This window comes from Aythya fuligula, chromosome 1 (genome assembly GCF_009819795.1).
Source record: "Aythya fuligula isolate bAytFul2 chromosome 1, bAytFul2.pri, whole genome shotgun sequence".
NCBI classification, from domain to species: domain Eukaryota; kingdom Metazoa; phylum Chordata; class Aves; order Anseriformes; family Anatidae; genus Aythya; species Aythya fuligula.
In genome coordinates, this window is record NC_045559.1 from 7,682,578 (window position 1) to 7,705,111 (window position 22,534).

At 42.5% G+C, this 22,534-nt stretch overlaps 2 protein-coding genes across 3 annotated transcripts; both read left to right on the forward strand.

The window, feature by feature from the left end:
• Positions 1-273: 273 nt before the first annotated feature.
• Positions 274-12,796, forward strand: HSPA14 (heat shock protein family A (Hsp70) member 14). Of its 2 annotated transcripts, XM_032207985.1 has the most exons (14): positions 274-331; positions 1,446-1,526; positions 1,604-1,686; positions 2,638-2,686; positions 3,278-3,371; positions 3,490-3,580; positions 4,578-4,682; positions 5,509-5,670; positions 6,654-6,809; positions 7,959-8,061; positions 9,247-9,462; positions 9,849-10,022; positions 10,491-10,561; positions 12,108-12,796. In XM_032207985.1, exons 1-14 carry the CDS (start codon positions 275-277, stop codon positions 12,184-12,186), a joined length of 1,521 nt encoding a protein of 506 aa, XP_032063876.1. In that variant the 5' UTR covers position 274; the 3' UTR covers positions 12,187-12,796. The 2 variants fall into 2 exon arrangements, with proteins under 2 accessions (XP_032063876.1, XP_032063877.1); XM_032207986.1 differs by lacking the exon at positions 12,108-12,796 and having other exon boundaries at positions 9,898-10,022; positions 10,491-10,551.
• A 1,519-nt stretch (positions 12,797-14,315) lies between these two features.
• Positions 14,316-22,477, forward strand: SUV39H2 (suppressor of variegation 3-9 homolog 2). The gene is made up of 6 exons (XM_032208130.1): positions 14,316-14,371; positions 15,359-15,504; positions 16,473-17,144; positions 18,555-18,701; positions 20,234-20,363; positions 21,269-22,477. Exons 1-6 carry the CDS (start codon positions 14,353-14,355, stop codon positions 21,376-21,378), a joined length of 1,224 nt encoding a protein of 407 aa, XP_032064021.1. The 5' UTR covers positions 14,316-14,352; the 3' UTR covers positions 21,379-22,477.
• Positions 22,478-22,534: the final 57 nt, after the last annotated feature.

A 22,534-nucleotide genomic window follows, 5' to 3' on the forward strand; every position in this document is an offset into this window, starting at 1 on the left:
TGACGAGCTCCCCTCACCCCTCCCACCCCCCACCCCCCCCCTCACGCACAAAATCTGCCGCGTTGCCATGCGCGATGACGCGCACCCCCCCCCCTCCGATTTTTCTGATTGGTCACTCCGACGCTGCGAGAACGCGGGGGAGAGGAGGGGGTGGAGCCGCGAGCCGTGTATGAGAGGCGGACGCTGATTGGTGCGCGCGGAGAGACGCGGGGCGGGATTGGCTGGCGGCGGGAGCGCGGGGCATTGTGGGGCGGCGGCGAGCAGGAAGGGGCTGATGGCGGCCATCGGCGTGCACCTGGGGGCGTCCTCGGCCTGTGCCGCCGTGTACAAGGTGCGGGGCGGAGGGGGGGGAGGGCGAGGAGAAGTAGTAGTAGTAGTAGTAGTAGTAGTAGTAGTAGAAGGAGGAGGTGGTGGTGGTGGTAGTAGTAGTAGTAGTAGTAGTAGTAGTAGAGGAGGTGGTAGTAGTAGTAGAGGAGGTGGTAGTAGTAGTACTACTAGTAGTAGTAGTGGAGGAGGAGGAGGAGGTAGAGGAGGAGGAGGAGGTAGTAGTGATAGAAGGAGGAGGTAGTAGTAAAGGAGGTGGAGGGAGGAGGTGGAGGAGGAAGTAGTAGTGGTAGTAGAAGGAGGAGGTGGGTGGAGGAGGTAGTAGTAGAGGAGGTGGGAAGAGGAGGTGGAGGAGGTAGTAGTGGGAGGAGGAGGTAATGGTAGAGGAGGTAGGAGGAGAAGGAGGTGCTGGGAGGAGGTGGAGGAGGAGGAGGAAGTGGAGATGGAGGAGGTGGGTGGAGGAGGAGGTAGGAATAGTAAAAGGAGGAGATGGTGGTAGTAGCAGAGAGGGTGGGGGAGTAAGAGGTAGTGGTAGGAGAAGGCGGTGGTGGTAGTAGCAGAGGAGGTGGGGGATGAGACTGATAGTAGAGGAGGTGGTAGAGGGGATAGTAGTGGTAGTAGAAGGAGGAAGTAGTAGTAGAAGAGGTGTGAGGAGGTGAAGGAGGAGGTAATGGTGGTAGTAGTAGAGGAGGTGGTGGGAGGAAGAGGAGGTGGAAGTAGTAGTATAGGATGTAGCATGTGGAGGAGGTGGTGGTAGTAAAAGGAGGAGATGATAGTAGTAGTAGAGGAGGTGGAGGAGGAGGAGGAAGTGGAGATTAAGGAGGAGGAGGTGGTGGGAGAACGAGGTAGTAGTGATAAAAAGAGGAGATGGTAGTAGTGGAGCAGATGGTGGAGGAGGGTGTAGTTGTGATAGAAGGAGATGGTAGTAGTGGTAGAGGTGGTGGAGGAGGTAGTGGGATGAGGAGGAGGAAGTAGTAATAGAAGGAGGAGATAATAGTAGAGGAGGTGGTGGAGGAGGAGGCGGCAGTGGAGGAGGAGGAGGTGGTAGTAGTAGTAGGGGAGGTGGTAGGAGGAGGAGGAGGTGGTGCCGGGGTGACGCTGACAGACATCTGTCCCCGCAGGATGGCCGCGCAGACGTGGTGGCCAACGACGCGGGGGACCGGGTGACTCCTGCCGTGGTGGCGTTCACGGAGAGCGAGGAGGTGAGGGGGGCCCGCAGGGTGGTGCCCCGGGGGAGCCGCTCCGCGTGGGGCTCACCGAGCGCCTCTTTGTTGTTCAGGTGGTCGGCTTGGCGGCGAAGCAGAGCAGGATAAGGAACGTGTCCAGCACTGTAGTGAAAGTAAAGCAGATTCTGGGGCGAAGGTAAGCACATAGGAGGGGAAGGGAAACTGAGAAGCGCAGTTCTCCCCATGAAAGCTGCTCAGTGTCCAAGGCGCTGATGTCCAAGGCACTGTACTGTCAAGCAGTAGCAGTAAAATGAATCTGGTGCTAACAGCGTGGTTCCCCTGGTCTTAAACATTGATTGAATCATTGAAACTCCTTATCCAATATTTAATTTTAAAGTGGAGAGATGCAAAGAATTCTAGGCCTGAATTTATTTAGGTTTAGGTCTGGCGCTGGAGATGCCACAAAACATTTTAGTGATAACGTGGCTGCGTGTTCCAGCTCTTCCACTGAAGCAAGTGGAAGAGAACGTGTCCACTCTGCATCTCTTAGTGCTTGGCAGATACTTCATTTTTTGTCACAAATAGAGGACAGGCAGCTTATTGCTGTCACCTTATCTCAGTCAAGACAATAGAAATTGTTTGCTGTTGTATGGCACTGGAACAGGCTGCCCAGGGAAGTGGTGGAGTCACCATCCCTGGAAGTCTTCAAAAGACGTTTAGATGTAGAGCTTAGGGATATGGTTTAGTGGAGGGCTGTTAGCGTTAGGTTGGAGGTTGGACTCGATGACCTTGAGGTCTCTTCCAACCTAGGAAATTCTGTGATTCTGTGAAATGCCACCAGAGTCTTTTATAACTGAATGTTGGGGGTGGTGGGTTACAAACAAACGTGATGGGTTCTTTTTTTTGTCACTTTCCACCAGCTAGCAGGTGTTTCTGCTATTGTTAGCATGGGGAATGGTGCTTGACAGATAGCAGCAAAACCATTACGTTGTGATCTTTTCTTCCACGTAGATGTATCCGTAGAGTGAAAAGAGGAATCTTGCCTGGAGTGTAGCTTCTTCACGTACTGTCAACATCACCAAGATGAATTTCTGCAGTTACCCCGGAGCATATGGTTTATCTTGCTGTTCTGTTTTTGTCTTCACAGCTCTGGTGACCCCCAAGCACAGAAATACATTGCAGAAAGCAAATGTTCGGTGAGTATGAGCTATTCTGTTTCGTTTTTATCAGAATAACTTTTCATTTTATACCGTGCTACTTTGCAGTTTGTGCCACGCTGGTTGTGTTCTGCAGCGATCGGCTCTCCCAATATGAAGTTTGTTTGCTGTTGTATGGAATGTGTTCCTCTAGAACGTGTTTCTTTCTCTCTTTAGAAAGTAGAGAACTCCTTGTTTGGACATCTGCTGCCATAATGTAGTCCAGCAGAAAAAAATACATACATCTCTTGGCCATTCATAAAAGACAATTCTTTTAAAAATATTGTAGAAGCAGCAAGTAGTTGAGCTGTTGTACTACAGAGAGCTTTTTAATAGCAGAAGGAAGTCGGGAGCTTCTAAGTCTCTACGAACATCACTGTCATGTTGGATAGTACAAGGTTTCCTTGTGCTCTTTAACAGCATTTTGGGAATGCTTTCTTGTCACAGAATCCAAACTATTCTAGATACAACAGAAAATATCTACAACCTTCTCCCTTTTTTTATTACTTTGAACAGAAACTAAATAGGTTATTAATAAACACTAATGTTCAAATTATGCTTCTAACAAGGGTGTGTTGTCTTTGCTTACAGGTAGTTGAGAAGAATGGGAAACTTCAGTATGAGATAGATAATAAGCTTATTAACCCAGAAGATGTGGCAAAGCTAATTTTCAGTAAAATGAAAGGTACTTAATGAGTAAAAGCATTTAATAATAATATTTCTAAGCTTATCCTCACATTTTCAAGATGTGGTCTGTTGGTACTTTGCTTTTAATCAACATGTTTTGCCTGTGTTTATGACAGAAACTGCTCAGTCTGCAATTGGGTCGGATGTAAATGACGTTGTTATCACTGTCCCGTTTGATTTTGGAGAGAATCAGAAAAATGCCCTTGGGTAAGAGGATTCAGATTTTTCTGTTGTTTACTGTGCCTAAAGCAGACCTCCTGGCAGGTGAGCAACGGGAGTTCTGCTGGACTTTGCTGTCATCGTGGCTGTAGTGTCATCTCAGATGTGGTATTTCTACTGCCTCGTCAGTGTCCCCTTTGAAATGCAAATGATTTTTCAGCCCTCCATAATTTCCCTCTGCATCTCACCAAACTAAATGGTGCTACCTGATTTTATCAAGGACTATTTATTAGAGAGCAGGTACTGAATACACACCACTGTTCTGCTTGGAAGTGCAGCTGGAGAACTTCAGTTCTGTGAAAGCATAAGTAGACTTTTGCCACAACAGAAGTCAAAGCTGTGCATAAATAGCAGCATTTCTCTCTACTTTCAGTATATAGAAGACATTATGTTGAACTGTCATGAAGAACTTAAAATACACTCAAAGTTAGTCATGAAACGCTCGCTCTGGGTATCTGCGGTATGCGTAATAAAACTTTCTACTGCTTTGGCATCCGAGTTTCAAAATGACTTCAGGATGGAGGAAACTATTGGGGCAGTTTCAGGGCCACTGAGTGCCAAGAAAACATGTAAAGTTAAAAGTGAGCTGTGGTAACTTGATTTGGAATCAAATCAATTTGACATCTGGTGAAATAATGTACTGAGGACACTCAATGCCACAGATGAAGGAAGACGTGTACAAGCTTGGGTACAAGCTTGCTTGAGGGTGGCTTTTTAATCTTGATTTTCTTCTGCTGTTTTTATGGGGTATGCATGTCTGATGCATCAGTGTTTTCCTTGACATAAGCACACACCAGATCCAACTCCCTGAAGAAAGCAGTTGCAACTGAACTTCATTAAGTTTTTTTTTTCCCAGTCACCTCTCTTTGTTAATAGCATGCTGTAACCAAGTGCTGAGTTGATGTCATATCTAGTTCTGATGAAGTCTTAATAACTACAGTGAAATCACTAAAGTAAAACTCAATGCTGTTATGCCTTATCACAGGGAAGCAGCTGCAGCTGCTGGATTTAATGTTATGAGATTAATCCACGAACCATCTGCAGCTCTCCTGGCCTACGGAATTGGCCAAGATTCACCCACTGGGAAAAGGTAAAATCCTAAGATCTTACTCCTTAAATTTAAGCTGCTGTAGTTTAAATCTGCGTGAGGTTTAGCACAGCACATTCTACACAGAGAAATCATAAATGAGGGAATGATGTGTTCCCCTAACAGCCAATACAAAACTAATGATTTGAAGCCTGCTTTTCTCTTTCTCTCAGAGCCAACGGAAATTCACAAGTTACAAATCTGTGACTTTTAATTAACTCCTTTATTCTATTTTGTAAGAAATTGTCTTAAAGATTTGTCCCCAGTTTGTGTCTTGCTTTTTAATGAGCTGATTGGCTCGGGGAAAAATGTAAGTGTCTTAAGCAGACTTAGGTGTAGCTAGTTTTTAATTGTGGGAGATGGGGTTGTTTTACATATGCTTGAAGAACTAAAGGTCCTGCCTAGGAGGTGCAGTCAGTTTCCCTCATGAGTACTCAGATAAGTCACAAGGTTTTCAAAATAGCTGAGACTGCTGCTAGTGAGAACAGATGTCTTTTCTTCCTCTTGTTGGTATCATTTTTTTTTTTGACCCTTCTCATATAATTGGGGCCCACAACTGAGGACTCAGCGTTACATTTTAGGTTATGTTATGGGATAAACGTGGGCTAACTCTGGCTGTATGATAGTGACTTTTCTTTAGGGAATGTGGTCACTAGTCAGTGATAACAAGACGTGCTAAATCCAAACTGCTCAAATCAAATTCACTGGACCAAACTGATAAAACCCTGCAATATATTATTTGGTGACGGTCATCTTAGAAAGTGTGTCAAAGGAAGCGTAATTTTAGATGACTTGTTAATACTGCTTTCTTTTTTTTTTCCTGTGGCAGCAATGTGTTGGTCTATAAGCTTGGTGGCACGTCGCTTTCTATCACGGTGATAGAAGTAAACAGTGGAATATACCGCGTGCTGGCTACTAACACAGACGATAGCATTGGTGGAGTGTGCTTCACAGAAGCTCTAGCACAACACTTAGCATCTGAGTTCCAGAGGTAGGTTCTGAATTCCAAGCATGTTGTTGGGACAAGAACATCACATGTGATGCTTGCTTATAGAAAAGAATTCACAGAATCACAGAATCGTCTAGGTTGGAAGAGACCTCCAGGATCACCGAGTCCAACCTCTGACCTAACGCTAACCGGTCCTCCACTAAACCATCTCACTCAGCTCTACATCTCAATGTCTTTAAATTGATGCTAGTTTGGCGGAGCTGGTGGGCTGTCTGAGCAAAACGACTCAGATAAAGATACAAAAGGAACAGTCAGCTACTGGGGGAGTTGGGGAAATGGTTGGGTTGGGGTGAGCTGTGAGGGCTCAGCTATGAACTGTTTTAAGTGATGTAGGCATGATTATATTGTTTCAGTCACAGATGTGGTTGTGTTTGGAGGGAGGGGAATTCACTTCTGTGGGTTTTGTTTTTTCTTGTTGACATGAAGGACCATGGACTGGCCGGCTTCATCAGGCTGGAGCCTGTGTGTCCTGTCCTACAACAAACAAAACTGCACTCAAATGTACTAGCGTTAGATCTAGCTCTTTTTTTCCCTGTCATGGTCAACTGCATGCTATCACAGAAGGAGACTTCGGATGAAATAGACTCTTTCAACGTGTCTAGTGTTCAGTGTTCTGTTTCTTACAGTAATATGATTGAAATTGTTTAACTCTTAGGCCTGTTCTTGCTGTTTCTTCCAGTCACTTCCAGGATCCGTTCAGCCAAAAACCAGTTCAGAAAGACTTAAATCTGTATGATAAACATTAATACTTGAGTTCCCAGCAGTGCCTCTACTCAGTGTTCTTTAGTTGAAATTGAAACACGTGCTCTTACTCTCTGTCAACTTTCCATAGTGTCATTGTAGGTAACATTAAAACGTCTACAGAAAAATGTTAATATCTTAAACACTTTCTTAAAGAAAAAAATGAGTTTATGCTCAAATGCCTGCCTTTCTAAATAGACTTTTTTTTTTTTTTTTTAATGTAGGTCTTGTAAGCATGATATTAGAGGAAATCCCAGGGCTATGATGAAGCTAATGAACAGCGCTGACGTTGCAAAGCACTCGTTATCAACCTTGGGAAGTGCAAACTGTTTTGTAGATTCACTGTATGACGGATTGGATTTTGATTGTAATGTGTCCAGGTAAAACAAATCTTGAGGCTACTCATGTTACATAGAAGTAAGCTTTAAGTATTTTTAGTTTGTGTTTAGGATTTTAATAAGCTTTGATTTTTGGTGATGCCGGAAGGCCAACTTGCTTTTTTGAGCTTTCTTTCATGTTATTTCCGTTAATGCATGATCTGTAGGTAGTTGAGAGGAACACTAAAGGTGTTCTTGTAAATGGTTAAGAGAGACACTCTGAAAAGGTCCACAGAGACCCCATCTTTAGAGTCTAGTTGATGAAAGGGAAATAAGCCCTGTAATTAATCAAGGTGCTTTCTCCTGTGCCTCCCATTATTGTTGTTGTTGCTGCATTTTTTCTTACAAAAGAGGGTTTGGGGCTCTCTCATCCAAGTGAGCTCCAAAGTGATAGTCAGGGATATCTTAGTATCTGTCTTTGACAGGTGGAGTGGAAAAATGTTTTTTGTCTTTTTGTTTATAGTGCTGTGTCCTACTCTTAAGTCTCTTTTCTCTCTCAGGATTAACTCTTTTTGAAGTGTTTAATTAAACTTCATTTGTTCTTCCTGTCACCAGTAGAATTTAGCAAAATAAAATTGTTTTGTGCTGTTGCTGCAGTTGGATCTGGTGAAGTAAGGCACAGTATGCCTGGAAGCGTGAGAAGCTCTACTGTGGAGCTTGTTTGGTTCAGCTGAGATAGGGAATTTGACTTACTGCAGTTGTGCAGAGTAACTTTTGTCTTCAGGCTTGAAAGAGCCTGAAGCAAGCACATTTTCTTTTGATTTGGTTAAGTAACTATTCCTCCGTGTAAATCAGGAAGCAGCTTGACTTGCCTCTGAAACTTCAAGAGGTGTGTTTTGATGTGTCTGTTCTAAAGATGAGGGACTTTTTGCTTCTTTATTGTTTTGACTCAGATGTGAAAACTTTGTGTTTTTCCCAAGAATGCACTAAGAAAAATTGCATTCCATGGTAGTGATGCAATCAATAGCAGAGATACTTGCACAACATAAATCACTTACTTGAGATTAATGGTTGGGAAATAAATTTTCTTGACTGCTTAAAAAAAATCTCAATATGAGGTATAGTTAGAGAAGCAAAGTATGTTCTAAAAATGATTGTTCTTCTGTTCTGGATTTGTTTAATGGATGACTTTTTTTTTTTCCCCCCCTTTAGGGCCAGGTTTGAACTTATCTGTTCCTCACTTTTTACTAAGTGTGTAGAAGCAATTAAAAAGCTCTTGCAGCAAGTTGGATTTACAGCCGATGATATTAATAAGGTAATAATAGAAATCACTTGTCTGTGCAATGCTTTATAGCTCTACAAGAACATTTGGGGGGTTGTTTTCCTTGGACTGCGATTATTTCTGAATGTGTTTAAGCATTTTTGGCTCAAATGCAACAGCGTATGTAGAATCAAGGTCTTTGGAGGTTATTTGGACTAAGGTAAAATTAGTCAATGATGGCATTTACTGATGTATATTGAGGAAATGGTAGAGGATTTGTCCCATTTGGTGTGTTAGTGTAACTTTTGGTAGAGCTGAGGAGTACTTTCTTTAATATTCAGAAGTTTGTTTGCCCTCACTGAGTTTTGGATTGCGTTGGCTGACGCTTGAAGAATTCCTGAGTTTCAGCTCGGTCTTACAAGCTGAACAAGATACTTATTGTCTGCTTGGTGTCTGTGTTCCTCCTCCCTTCATTCCTCCTTGTTAGCTTAAATTTAGGAACACATTAGATGCCAAATTTTAAAGCCAAAAATGGTGATTAAAGTAGTAAATATAACTGGTTGCTTCAAATGTCTCTTTCTGTTTGGTACAAAAGTGACTTCATCTAAATTCCTGCGCACCAGTCTGTGGTAAATACCGCTGTACGTACTGCTTGTGGAATTGGTGCATGAATTCTGCAGCAAAGGTTAACTGGCACTTGTAATGATACTGGATGCATTTCAGACTCCTCATTAGTGTTACCACCAAAGCTGTGTCACATCCGAATTACAGTTGTAGGATAATAAGGCATTCTAAGCCACTGATAAATGAGTGTCTTCTGTTTTCTGGTGGAAATATTTTTAAAGTTGTTGTCTGCTCAGGCCTTAATGGTGTGGGTTTTGTTTTACATTTTAAATATATTAAAAAGAACCTAATTCTACAACTCTTAAGCTATGCTTTAAGCTAAGAAAAGTGTGAATTAGCTTAGTTTTAAGATCTAGTTTTAACATTAGGAACAAGGAGAAGAATTTTTAGTGTGAGGGTTATCAAACACTGAAAAAAGGGCTGGCAGAGGTTTTGGAAGTTGTATTTTTAGAGCTGCCTGTTGTAACTGCATGTGTTCTGAGCAGGAGGTTGGACTAGGTGACTTACACCTACAGGTGCTAAAATATCCCAGAGGGGTTTACACTTCCATTTTGCAAGTTGTAGCCTTTTCTTATCTTCTGAAGCGAGGTTTGAAATCATTGTCTTGTTTTCCAGGTGGTTCTGTGTGGTGGGTCTGCTAGAATCCCAAAGCTACAGCAACTGATCAAAGACATTTTCCCAAACGTGGAACTCCTGAGTTCAATTCCTCCCGATGAAGTTATTCCTATTGGTGCAGCAATAGAGGCAGGGATTCTGCTAGGGAAAGAGAATCCATCATTAGAAGAAGATGCATTCCTTATTGAGTGTTCTGCCAAAGATATTCTTTATAAGGTAAGGCTAAAAATCTGTTTAGCCTTTGAAAATGCTATAATGAATATGTAGAACCACTTAGGCTTTGATATTAAAGAAATAGTATTGTTTTAATACGCTAATTAGCTTTAAGTGGCCATTTAGATTTATCCAAATCGTTGGAGAAACTCCTATTGACTCAAAGGGGGGATGGATTGCATCTTTGTTATTTCCTTAATTGCCATTTCCTCGTCACTGCTGGATTTTTTTCACTTAGGGAAACTTCAGGGATTTTTCTTGAATTGCTATTATGGTAAATACAGCAGAAGGAGTGAATCTTGGATTTCTTTGCTCATGGAGCACTGTTACAAAGCATCTAGCTCACTGAAGTACTTAGAAAGGCGTGAATTTGTTCTTTCTTTTTAAAGGGAGTAGACGAGTCAGGGGCTGACAAATTCACAGTGCTATTTCCATCAGGGACACCGCTACCAGCTCGAAGGCAGCATACCCTGCATGCTCCTGGAAACACGTCTTCTGTGTGCCTTGAGCTGTATGAGTCATTAGGAAAAGGTCCTATGAATGAAGAAAACAAATTTGCACAGGTGAGTGTCTGCATGTGCAAGATTTAATGTGAACTACTTGGAAATTAAGTGAATCTGGGAAAAAAAAAAAAAAAGAACCAACCACACTTACCAGAACCTTATGTTAAAAAAAAAAAAATCAGAACTGAATGCATCTGTCTAAAAATTGTCCTTAAATGTTATTCTACAAATGTGTTATGAATTACTGAAGCATCTTTAAAGAAATTTCCCTCCTGAGTTTCTAAATACTTGTTTGACTTTGATGTATTGGCACTGCTGTGGTGCAGCTCATCTGGGACAAGAGCCCATAACCAGGTGTTCCAGTAGTACACAGATCACCAGCACTTCAGAAATAAAATTGCTCGAGGTAACAGTGTTGCTAGTGCATGTACTAATTATTATGCATATCACTTTTTTCATTAGACTGCTGTGTAAGGATTTTAAAAAAAAAAAAAAAAAAAGATTGTAAAATTTTTCTCTGTTAAACAGATTGTACTCCAGGATTTAGATAAAAAGGAGGATGGCCTACATGACATATTAACTGTTCTCACTATGAAAAGGTACTTACCATATTTCTTGTTCTGACATTTAACTTGCTGCTTCACACTTGTTAGAGAAAGTTTAGTTTTGTGTTAAGAAATTTCAGCATTTCCTTGCTTACTGGGCTCTGCCCTAGCTGGGGCAAATTCTGTAAGAATGTGAGGAATGTGTGGGGTTTTTTTTGTTTGTTTTTTTAAGGCAGCACTTTCCGTGCTTGCGTTCTTTGATTGCTATGGAAATAAAACCTAACACGGTTGTATAGATGGCTTCTAGCAGCTTGAGAGCTGCTGATCAGTTTAACCATGCTTGAGAGCAGCAGGTAGTCCTGCAGAATGCACACACTTGTGAATAACTAAAGTTAAATCATCCTTTTATTAGTTGCTGATGAATACTAATGAGTCCCTGAAGGACTTATAATACTGCATTTATGAAAAAGACCTGTGGCCTTTTCATTTTAGAGTCAGGGTTGTTAAGCATGAAAAACAATGCCATAGGAAATCAGGTTTTATAAATCTACTTTTTACAGAACTACCTGTTTTTTACAGGGAAAATACAAAGTGTCATATGGTTGTGGTAGGAGAGGTGGGATGGAACTGACTTAGAAGTGATTTCTCAGACTTCCCTTGGTCTTAATGGTTGACTACTTTGGTTTATGTGAAATAGTCGAAGTAGTTTACAAAGATAACGGTGGAGTTCCAAGTAGTCAGAAGATGTTTGTCTTCTGAGGACTGTACTGGAATTCTTACTGCTTTTCAAACTAATGAGAAAGTTGTCTAGATGTTGCTGAGAAACTAAATCCCTACATGCTATTTGAATACAAAATACTTTTATTTTCTTAAGTTAACTATCAGGTTTATTAATTCTGTATTAATAAACTGAACTTTAAATACCTCCGTAGCCATGCAGAAATTTGCTCTTAGCATTAGTGAGAAAAATCTTTTCGGCTATTTACATGCAACTGTGAGGCACAGAAAGCTTCATTATTTTAAGGGTTTTGGTAATGCACAGAGCAGTGAAAGTTCACTAGAATGCTTCCTATTTCTGTCTGAATCTGAAGTGTGACTTGAATGCATAGGTGAACTAGGATTCAGTGTTATCTTTCTTTAAAGTGAAGGGTTTTCTCTTTAAGAAGATCCTTGGTATTTAAAAAGCAGTACTCTATAAGAGTTCTTGTGATTTGAGAAGATGCACTTATCTGTTGGTTACCATTAGGCTGAGTTCTTAATGTAATTATTTTGAATATTACTACATATTGTATTTCTGATCCTGCATTAAATTAACTTAGTTACACTAATAACATAAACATGTTCCTGAGTCTGTTCCATCATATGTGGAGAAGATGCATGCTTTAATGAAGAACAAGAAGTATCTAAGTACTGAACACAGTAATTTCATAAATATGTTATTCTATGGATATTTTGATGCTTATTTGGCTTCCACTGTTCTGCATGAAGACTACTATTTGTTCTCTATAGAACATGTAATAACATACTAAATGAGATGGTCCTAAATATACCTTTTTTTTTATTTTTTTTTTTTTTTATTTTATTTTTTTTTTCTCCCTAGGGATGGATCCTTACATGTTACCTGCACAGATCAAGACACTGGAAAGTGTGAAGTCATCACTGTTGAAGTGGCTTCATAGCCTCATTTGAAAGGCAACGTTACCCTGAGTTGATTTTGTCTCTCCTTGGCTTGTCCACCAAAGTGGTGACTCTGAGGTGTCTTTAATGATTCATAGGGAATTGTAATAAACTGAAGTAAAACATTAATTTTCCACCAAGTCTGTTTGGAGTGGAAGATGTGGTGCAAAATGTTAATCTAAATAGGAAGAAAACAGAGCATTGAATTTATCAGCACCTTTTAATAAAAATTTCAAAGAGCATATCTCAGGTTTTTGGTTTAGCAGCAACATATTATGTAGTCTGAGGACTAATCAGGTCCTGTACCCATTCAAACAGTATACCTGTGGCTTCAACCAGCATAGCACTGAACCAGCCAGAGCTAGATACGTGAAAATCCACTCCCAAATAACTGTACAAACTATACTTAACCTGCGTGGTTTCAATATTGCCCAAAACCAAGGAGGTGATGCCCTTTTGAGCTGGCATCTTGGGCAGGATATTTTTTTTTTTGTGGCGTTACTGTAAGATGGTTTTGTGATGTTACCTGAAAAACACATGTGAGGGTTATATGTGCTTATTTATGTGTTTATTAATAAATAAAAAAATTTATACAGATGCTGGTATTCTCCATACTGTGGCACTGTTTGAATCTGTATATCGGTATATATCGGTATATATTTGTTTGGCTATAATCTGACATTCTGGTTTTTTTGTTTGTTTGTTTTTGTTTCTAGATCTAGGTAGGGAGGAAAGTAATAGAAAGTGGAACAGGCAGCTGTAGTTACAGGATTTGAGGGTCTTGGTCTTGCATACAGTTGAGAAAAGCACCAGTTCAGCCCTTAGGTAGGGCCAGATATAATTTTGTCAGATATTCAGAGTAACCCAGTAGTACCTCAAAGGCATAAACCAAAACTAGAGAGAGGGATGCCAATCTGGATTCGAAGAGACTTGGATTCAACTACTGCTTTCCTACAGCTTGCCCAAGTGTCTTGAGCTCCTCAGTTACCTGTTGCAGGACATGCATTTTCATATTCTTTCTACCTTATAAAATCCCATATAGATATAAATCTTACTGCATTTCAAACATAATTCTGGCTTACCAGACTAAGCATTTGATTTGAACTTGTAACACTCAGAAAATTTTACCTCACCTAGCACTAGCTCCTTGGTGTCCTGAAGGTAAGTGAATAAATAGTTCATCAGTTCCTGTCTGGAAGCTTTTAAAAGGGGTCTTGGAAAACCCAAACCCTTACTTAGTGTGGGCAGTGGAGTCCCTTAGCCCCATACTGTTGCATATTAACATCAGATTGGAGTAAGTCCTTGAGAAGAGACTGGAGTGCTAGCTAGTGGCTGGGCATCTTTGGGGTGTGTATTTTGTGCTCAATAGTACAAACTGCTGAGGTTTGGGGCTGACTTGAACAGCAGACCTTGTTTTTAGGAAGTGTATTGTGGTGAGAGGGTATATTTTTGGTTCCAAGTGCCTGAAATATTCCCCTTTGACTTCGGAGGTCAGTATCCAGCAGAGAACCAGCTCGGGGCCTCAGGGCAGCCTTCCTGGGGCCTCCAGTTCCCCCTGCCCCACGAGTGGATGCTGAAAGTGAACAAAGAGGAGCCTGGGCCTTCCTCCACCTGGCATACGATAAGAAAGATGGGGTCTGTAAAAGCCGCTTTTACATACGGTTTAGCTTTAAAACTATGTAAGATCCGTTAAAGCTGCTTTAATATACGGTTCAGGTTTAAAACTTGATGTAAGAGTTTTAGTATTTTTGGGGGGGGGAGCTGAAGTCTTGCTATACTTATTTGATGGGGGTTAATTTTCCTTATAGCTGTTAATTTTGTAGGTTTGTTTCTGTGGAGGAGTCGGTGTGTGGGGGAGAGAAGTGTTGGGGGGGGGGGAGGAAAGTGTACGTTAAAGTAAGGTGAAAAACGCTTTATTTTTATTTTTTTAATGTAGTTAGAGAACCTCGCCGCCTTGCCCTCACCCCCGCCCCCTAACCCTCTCCTTTCTCCGTTTACACCCCCAAAAAAAACCCTCCCTAACCGTGACGGGGGTGGAGGTGGAAGAACGGGGCCGCCTCTGAGGCGCCGCCATGGCCCCGCCCCGTGCTGCGGGGGGGGGGGGGGGGGGGGGAAGGCGGAGCATGGCGGGCCCCGACCCGCGCCTGGCGCCTGCGGCCCCCTCCAAGATGGAGGGCTGGCCAGGAGGTGAGGCCGCCGGGCACCGAGCCCCTCGCTTCCCCCCCGCCTCGCCGAGAGCTGAGGAGGAGGAGGAGGAAGGCTCAGGGGGCTGAGGGAACCGCCGCCGAGCCCTCCCACCCCCTTTCCTCTTCCCGTAGCTGGAGCCTGGCAGCCCGGGCTCGGCGGTGTGGTGCGGTGGGGGGTGGGTTGGGGTTGGGGTTGGGGTTGGGGTGGGTTTTTTTTAGAGGTGTGGGGGGGAGGTTGGAGGCCGGAGGGGTGAGCACGGTGTTGTGGGGGGGTGCCTGAGGTAAATGTGAGGGGAGAGGGGTTGGAGCTGCTGTAGGGGGGTTGGGGGAAAGGCAACCGCCCCCATTCCCTCCCCTCTTCCTCCTCATTCTTCTCATCCTCTTCATCCTCCACCTTCTCCTCACCCTCCTCTTCCTCCCCTCAGCCCCTCACCGCCTCACCACCTTCCCAAACTTCCCCCCCTTTACCCCTTCAGCCCCCAGCAGCCTCCCTCCAGCTCCGCGATCCTTCTGGAAGAGCCTCGGGGCCAGGACTCCATCGGTCACCCCGGTCCCGTCACAGGGGCTGGGGTCCCCTACAAGCTGCAGGGCTCTTGGGGTCCCTTTGGAGGTCCCGTTGAAGAAGGGAAGCTGGCTCGGAGCTGCGGCTCGGTTACGGGACGCTTTCACCGTAGGGCAACGCTCTCCCTCGGTCTTAAGGCGCTTTCCGCCCCTGGAAGCGCGTTGCCGCAGTGCCTGCCCTCCAGAGCGTTGGTGGTTCCCTGTAAGTATACGGCCAGGCACGCCGAGCCGAGGTTCAGGGAGGGAATCGTCGCCGTGCTTCTGCCTTGAGCCTTAGGGTGAAAGCTGGAGAGACGCCGAAGGCGTGCGAGAGGCCGCTGGCGCAGGTGGTACCGCGGGGACTTCGGGTTGAGGCACGTGGAGTGCATAACGGGTTGAACTCAGCCGAGACATTAAATAGGATTCTCTACCGATTTTCTTATTGTAGCCTGGTATGTGCCATGTCTAGCTTCACTTGAAACCCTCCAAGAATTATGTAGGAAGGAAAATCTCAGATGTAAATCCATTGGAATCACCAACAGGAGTCTAAAGAGTTATGAGGTGGAATATTTGTGTGACTACAAGGTAGAAGAGGTAAGAGAAACACAGACCGATCTGATCACTCTTTCAGATGAAATTTGGAAGCGAGACAAAGGTAGTTTTGCTCCTAATATAAAGAAACAGGCTGCGAGTGCAAAGCCGTTGATTACATCGCATGAAATATCGTTTAAACTTTGAACTGTAAACAGAAAGCAGCGTAGCTACTTCTTTCAGTACGTTGACGGAAGTTTTGTCCTGAAATTACAGAGATTTTGGAATACAAAATGCTTCACCTTTACATATCTAGAAGCAAAACCCTGATGCTTTTAGGTTGTAGCTCGGTATGTCTTACGATGCTTCTTTATTTGCAGGTTAACTTTGTTTTTCTCTCGAATGTTGTAGTCTGTCTGATGAAGAGTTAGGGCCATGTGCTGCTGCTGGATTCCTATGCCTTGTTCTTGCCGGTGGAATTCAGTATCAGGATTTGGCTTTGTTACATTTACTACAGTTATTTGGCCCTTGTAAAATCTGTGCAAAGCGTGTGCTTCTCGACTGTAAATACAATATGAAGTGTTTTAAACAGATTGCTTCTTTAGGAGCATGGTTGATACAGGGCAAATAGTGTTTTTTTGGCATCTGCTTGGGAAGTTTAGGATTTTATTTTTTTGTTCTGTGTGTGACATGATTATATTCTGCTTATGCATGAGTCACACAACTAGATAGTTTAATTTGCGTAACTGCTTTAAGAAACTAGCTTCCTGGTTTAAGATTAGTGACCTCAGTTCTTCTCAGCTGTGTATTTCTGTGCCCCAGAGTTTCCAAGTTTCCACTGCCCGTGGAGTATCCAAAGTTGTGCTCTAAGTTAATTTGCCAACAGCAAACTTGCTTTTTCCCTTTCTCCCCAGTTCTAATTGTTTTGGGGCCATCAGGACCTTCTGTACTGTGTGGCATTTCTTAACTGCAGAACTCTGCATTTCAGTAAACAGACGTGTGGCTAAATCTGTGTGTTTCTGTATTTCAAGGGCACAGAGTACTATCTTGTGAAATGGAAAGGATGGCCAGAGTCTTCGAATACTTGGGAACCTCAGAAAAATCTGAAGTGTCCGTTGCTTCTTCAAAACTTCCTTAGTGACAAGAACGAATACTTGTCTCGAGTGAAAGAAGGCAAAGCGCTGAAAGTGAGAAACCACGTTAAAGCCTTGAAACCTGCGGTCGCAGATTACATTGTAAGGAAGGCTAAGCAAAGAATAGCTCTGCAGAGATGGAAAGAAGAACTCAACAGGAAAAAGAATCATAGAGGAATGATTCTGGTAGAAAACACTGTGGATCTCGAAGGTCCTCCTTTAGACTTTTACTACATTAACGAGTACAAACCTGCTCCTGGAATAAATGTAATCAATGGAATAACGACTGGCTGTGAATGCTCAGACTGCCCTGCTGAGAAGTGCTGTCCAAAGGAGGCTGGCTTTATTTTGGCTTATAATAAAAAAAAGAAGCTGAAAATCCAGCCTGGCTTGCCCATCTATGAATGCAACTCATTTTGTAGGTGCGGGCCCGACTGCCCTAATAGGATAGTACAGAAGGGCACGCAGTATTCGCTTTGCATCTTCCGAACGAACAACGGACGAGGCTGGGGAGTGAAAACCCTCCAGAAAATTAAAACCAACAGTTTCGTGATGGAGTATGTCGGAGAGGTATGTATTTATCTCATATGGATTGATTGTTTATGGTGAAGGAGGAAGTCTTGATGAGCTTTCTCCTGGTTTTAACACTTCTTGGCTTTTGCTCTATAACAGAAGTTTTTCTGCTTCTGGGCAGAGGAATACACTGAATAGATGTTCAAGCTGGCAGTGAAATTACCTCGTCCAATATATTCTCCATTCCAGAGTATTGTACAAGGCTGAATGTGAAGAGAATACTCGTTACCGAATTCCTGTAGATATGTGCCCTAGCAGTATTTCTAAAGATGAGTCCTTTTCTTTCCTGGCAGTCGCATTCCTCATTCTTCCCTTATCTTTATTGTAGTTTCTGCTGTTCCCCAGGCACACTTGTTACCACACTCCCCACCCAGGCTCGGTCCCTTTTCTGTTCTGTCTGGATAATCTGTCTCATGCTGTTCCAAAGCAGAACTTCAGTGCTGCAAAGTGCAGACTTACGTTGCCTTGTGTTATCTGGTGCAGCTCTGTCTCAGGGCTTTTTACACCAGTAGCTCCTGGCAGCCTCTCTGATCCACTCTGGTGTGCTTCTGCCACGTATCCGCCTTGCTAATAACATGACTCAGAAGAATTAATTCTATCCCCACTTACAAATGTTTGTGGTCTTCATTGTATTTATTCTTGCCTCAAATCTGTGAACTCTGCAGCCTTTTAATAGAACCTTGTCAACTGACAGGAGACTGTTGTGAGTGCAGAATTCTGTTGCTGAAAGCAAAAAAAAGTACATTTATCCTCTCATGTGAATTGGGTGATTCCCTACTGCTGCATAAGTTCTCAAATTTGGTCTGTCAGAAATATTTGAGGTGTTTTTTTCCAATTCTGTTACTACTTTTATCTGTCCTGCTGCCAAATTGTGATATATATATATATATAATTATTTTTTTGCTGATTATGCACAACAGAATACATTCAAAGTAGCAGGCTGCAGGTGAAGTTTTTAAAGCTTAATTTCATAGATTCAGCTTTGCAAAGTGGTGAGGAGACCTAAGGTACCATGAAACCAGGAATTCCACAGAGGCAACAGCATCTTTCATTACAGACAGAAGTCATAGGAAGAGTTGTAAAGACTGGTAACTGCTGTTCTGCTTCCATACAAATTAGAGAGAGAAAATAATTTTAGTTTTACATGAAGTTAACAAAAGGTTTTGTGGGTGTAATGAAAGAACTGGATGGCTAGAAACTCCAGTGGTTTATTTGGCTTCATCAAGACACTTAATGCAAGTGATGATTTTTTTTTTCCTGAGGTGAAGTAGTGCACCAGGCAAGCTACACCAGACAGCACACGTGCTGTTTTTCCTAAGCAAAGTTTTCCTGACTTGATTGTGATGTGTGTTTTAATTCAGTAATAGTTAATAATATGATGCAGGTTTCTTTTTTCTCTCTCTTTAGGTGATTACAAGTGAGGAAGCAGAGAGACGGGGCCAGCTCTATGACAACCAGGGCAATACGTACTTGTTTGATTTGGACTATGACTCAGACGAATTTACAGTGGATGCGGCTCGCTATGGAAATGTGTCCCACTTTGTGAATCACAGCGTAAGGCCTCGTTTCATATCCTAACTGCGGACAAAATCACCCCAGTTGTGCCAGAAATGCTCGCCTACTGCGAATATTTTACTGTCGTGTTCACCGTTTTTCTGATGTAGTGTGTTTTATTCCAACACATAGAACATAACAAATATAATGGCATACTTAGCTGTACTCAGAGTGAGGCTGCCTACACGAATCTGGGAATGTGAGGCTGCATCAGGTGGACATCTGGTAGTTCCAGGGGAGTCACCGCACTACCAAAATAGGGTTTGTTTTGTTTTCAAATAACCAACTGGCATAACGCAGGAGAAACACTTGATCAAGTCAGTGAGGAGTTAAAGACGACGGAGCTGCTGCATTATTTTGTAGCAGGGCAGGGGAGGGTGTGTCAAACACCCTTCAAATATTAGTAGATGAAGAAAAAATTGCTATTTTCTTTGGCATTTCTCTTGTGTAGATACCTTTTCCCATTCTTAGTATCAAATCTAAATTTGCCAGAGAACCTGAAAGTACATTTTCCATGGGAAACTTCTGTTGTGTTTTATTTGCTATCAATTCAAGTACCTACAACACAAAGGCTGAGCTGCATCTGTAAAAGAATTACATGTTCTAGTTCAGGAATGAGGTATTTGTGAACGATGTGGTGTGTACGAGGTCTGCACTCACTGTTGTACAAATAAAGTAAACTCGTCTTCAGGTCAGTGAGCTGATGACATCATTTGTGTGTCATGCAGGCTTGTTAGGGAGGAGGATGAAGAGTTTTAGAATTGCAATTGCTTGCTTTTGGAAGTGGCAATAAATTATTCCTGCACTTGAGTGCAGAGTTAGAAGTCTAACTTCAGTTCTGCTTTTGTAACGTGAAATATTTTACCGTTGAATAGCAGAAAAGCATGCGTGCAGTTTAACAAACTGTCTTAGAGGCTGCTTAAACTTAATCTAGGAAAACTGAAAAAGTGGTTTCTAGTTCCTGCCTAGTTTATTTGACAGGTTCACCCCTCCCTGCCTGTAGCAGATAATTCAAAAGCCAAGCAGGCTAGCGATTAGAAATAAAAATTTACCTGTAGTTTGAGAATGTTATTTCTGTTTTTTTCTGACCTGAAATCAGCCTTTACTCTCATTATTCTATAGTTAGGTTTATGTGGCTTGAAACGCTAGGTTGTTCTTCTCTTCTCAGCTTTAATTATTTTTGTGGGTTCAATAAGTAAATCTTAACCCCAAATATTGGTTGTTTTGTTTGCCATCTTTTTTCCTTGCCATATTTTGAAGGTGCCATTTTTTTAACTAGGCTGTTAGATATTCCTGTAGTCTCAGTACCTTGTAAAGGTTATCTTCTTGAAAGAGCTCTACTCTGAACGTTCTCCTTTAACGCTATTTCAAAACTGGAATTTGTTGATTTCGGAAGATAACTTGATTTCAGACCTCTGTCACTGAAAGAAGAGCCATTCCCTCCACTTCTTTTCAGTGAAACTTCTGTTTTGTTTGGTTTTGTTTGTTTGTTTGTTTGTTTACCAGAAACCACATTATTTTTTTCTTTACAGTGTGATCCAAATCTCCAAGTCTTCAACGTGTTCATTGACAACCTCGACCTGCGTCTTCCTCGAATAGCACTGTTTTCCACGAGAACCATCAAGGCTGGAGAAGAGCTCACTTTTGACTACCAGATGAAAGGTCTGCAGATTTCAAACCTGTTCTCAGGGGAGGTGTGGGGCACTGGCTAACGTTGCAGGCTGAAAAAAAATATGTTTGGATACCTTTAAAAAATTATTTTCTTTATTTAAACTGGCATTTCAGGTACTTTTTGAGGAAACTCCTTGTAAGCACCAGCTAGCGGCAGCCAAGAAGCCAGTTACAACAGCTGAGTGGTCTGAGGCATGTCACTGTTGTGGTGCCTGCAGACGTCAGCTGTGGATGTAGGTCCTGTGCTGCAGATGTTTAGGAAGAAGGAAGGCCCAAAAAAACTGACTGTTGTTTTGCTGGGCTGGATACAGTGATTGTTACTGACTTAAGGAAACAAGATTCTTGGTAAATTATTACCAGCTCTTTGACAGTTGATTTTTTCCGTTTGGGAGTTCTTCCTTCCCACTCTCCCCTCCAATACAATGTAAATATTTTTAGTTTATCTGGCAGTGGAGTTGTGTGTGTCAAGCTCTGTTTGCCTGCAAACCACTAAGCCATAACAAACGTGTCATTTGCCCAGCTATTTACTTCCCAAAGAAGTATGCTTATGCTCCAGGGCTGCACCTCATTTTTGTCAACGCTCTCTTTCAGAACTGACAAATTACCTTACTTAAATCTCTTCTAAAAACTCCCCCTTTTTGTGGTGTGTGTGATGCTGATGCTGAAGGCAGGTTGCAGTTTTAGCTGACCAGGGTGAAGGGCTCGAGTTTGTTGAGCTTTGGATTCTGCTGCTACATATGTTGTGTCGTGTAGTTGTAAATAGAACTCAGCATGGCTTCACGCACAATTCTTCTAAGACCTGAGGTGGTAGGAGACTTTTTGAAGCCATTTGCCTGCCTAGCACGGTTTTGGTCTTTCTTTTCAAACATCCCTATTTGTGTTTGTCTGTGCCGCAGGTTCAATAGATCTGACGTCAGACTCGGCGGATGGCCTCAGCCCCTCCAGAAAGAGGATCAGAACAGTCTGTAAATGTGGAGCTGTGTGTTGCAGGGGTTATCTCAACTGAGTTTGGGTGTACAACGTCACAAATACTTCGTTCTCTTCTAAAAGTGTTTTAAGAAGACTCTTCTTTCACACACATATTATTCTTACAGCTAATGTAAACGAATACAATGAAAAGAAGGCATTCTGTTTGTAACTGAAATGGCATTGGCCAAAGAAAGAGATCTAATGTTTCAGGCTGAAACTGATAACAGAGATTAAAGTTTGATTTCTATAGCACTGTTCTGTAGGAGGGAGAAAGCTGTATGGTAAGAAAACTCTTTAAAATATACCTTGATTTGAATATTGAGTGTGAGCTTACAAAGTGTAGGCCTTTTAGGAGCTGATTTCAGTGGGATGAAGTCGTGTTGCATATTTTCTGTACCTTGAGAAGTCTGGAGACATCCAATTTGAGTCCTGAATCATAGCGGACAGTTCCTTTGCTTTTTTTCCCGTTGGTGGTGTTGAACAAAAGAAAGGCTTGGAGAGATTTGCAATAACACTTCTGGCCCCGCGATGAAGGAGGGCTGTCGGAGCGTGGCTTGATGAGCATTCCCAGGAATGCAGACGGCAAAACGTCCGCTGAACTCCACATGAGTCATCGGTGTTAGCAGAGTCCAGACGAAAGGTCAGGTCTCGAACAGTTTTAGCTGATGTCACGTTACTTAGAAGTTTCACAGGTAGAACTTTTCCACTTGTTAGGTTCTGACTCGCAGTTGAGATTCCGGAGAGGATCTGCAGTTCTGCACAGGATTTGTAAATACCGCACTGTTACCGGTTCTGTTACCAGACGCTGTTCTGTTCCTACTGCGGAGAGCTGGAGGTCATTGCTGAAACAAATCTGGTTTGGAAAGAGATAATGAAGAGGGAAAGCAGCCCATTGTCTAGCAAAGCTGATGCATTCTGGAGATGGTTACCTGTTAGGTGCAGCAATAGCCTGGGAGTTGATTTGTATTAGCAGTTGGTTCTGATTGTTTTTACATACTGTGACTTTTTTTACCTAGTGACAGATTTTTAAGAGACTAGGCCTATTTTTTCTTGTTGCAGAAATGTTAACTTCAGTGAAGTTAGGCTAGGGACGAGCTACCCGTTTGCTGTAGATGTTTGTAAGATGTTCTTGAATGTAAAGGCTGAGAAACACACAGTTCTTCAGCTGCTTGAATCTTTTTTTTTTTTTTTTT

Coding starts and splice junctions, on each gene's coding strand:
- SUV39H2 (XM_032208130.1), top strand. Junction 15,505..16,472: donor GTGACTACAAGGTAGAAGAG/GTAAGAGAAACA, acceptor CTGTATTTCAAG/GGCACAGAGTACTATCTTGT. Junction 17,145..18,554: donor TGATGGAGTATGTCGGAGAG/GTATGTATTTAT, acceptor CTCTCTCTTTAG/GTGATTACAAGTGAGGAAGC.
- HSPA14 (XM_032207985.1), top strand. CDS start 275: ATGGCGGCCATCGGCGTGCACCTGGGGGCGTCCTCGGCCTGTGCCGCC. Junction 1,527..1,603: donor CGTTCACGGAGAGCGAGGAG/GTGAGGGGGGCC, acceptor TTTGTTGTTCAG/GTGGTCGGCTTGGCGGCGAA. Junction 4,683..5,508: donor GATTCACCCACTGGGAAAAG/GTAAAATCCTAA, acceptor TTCCTGTGGCAG/CAATGTGTTGGTCTATAAGC.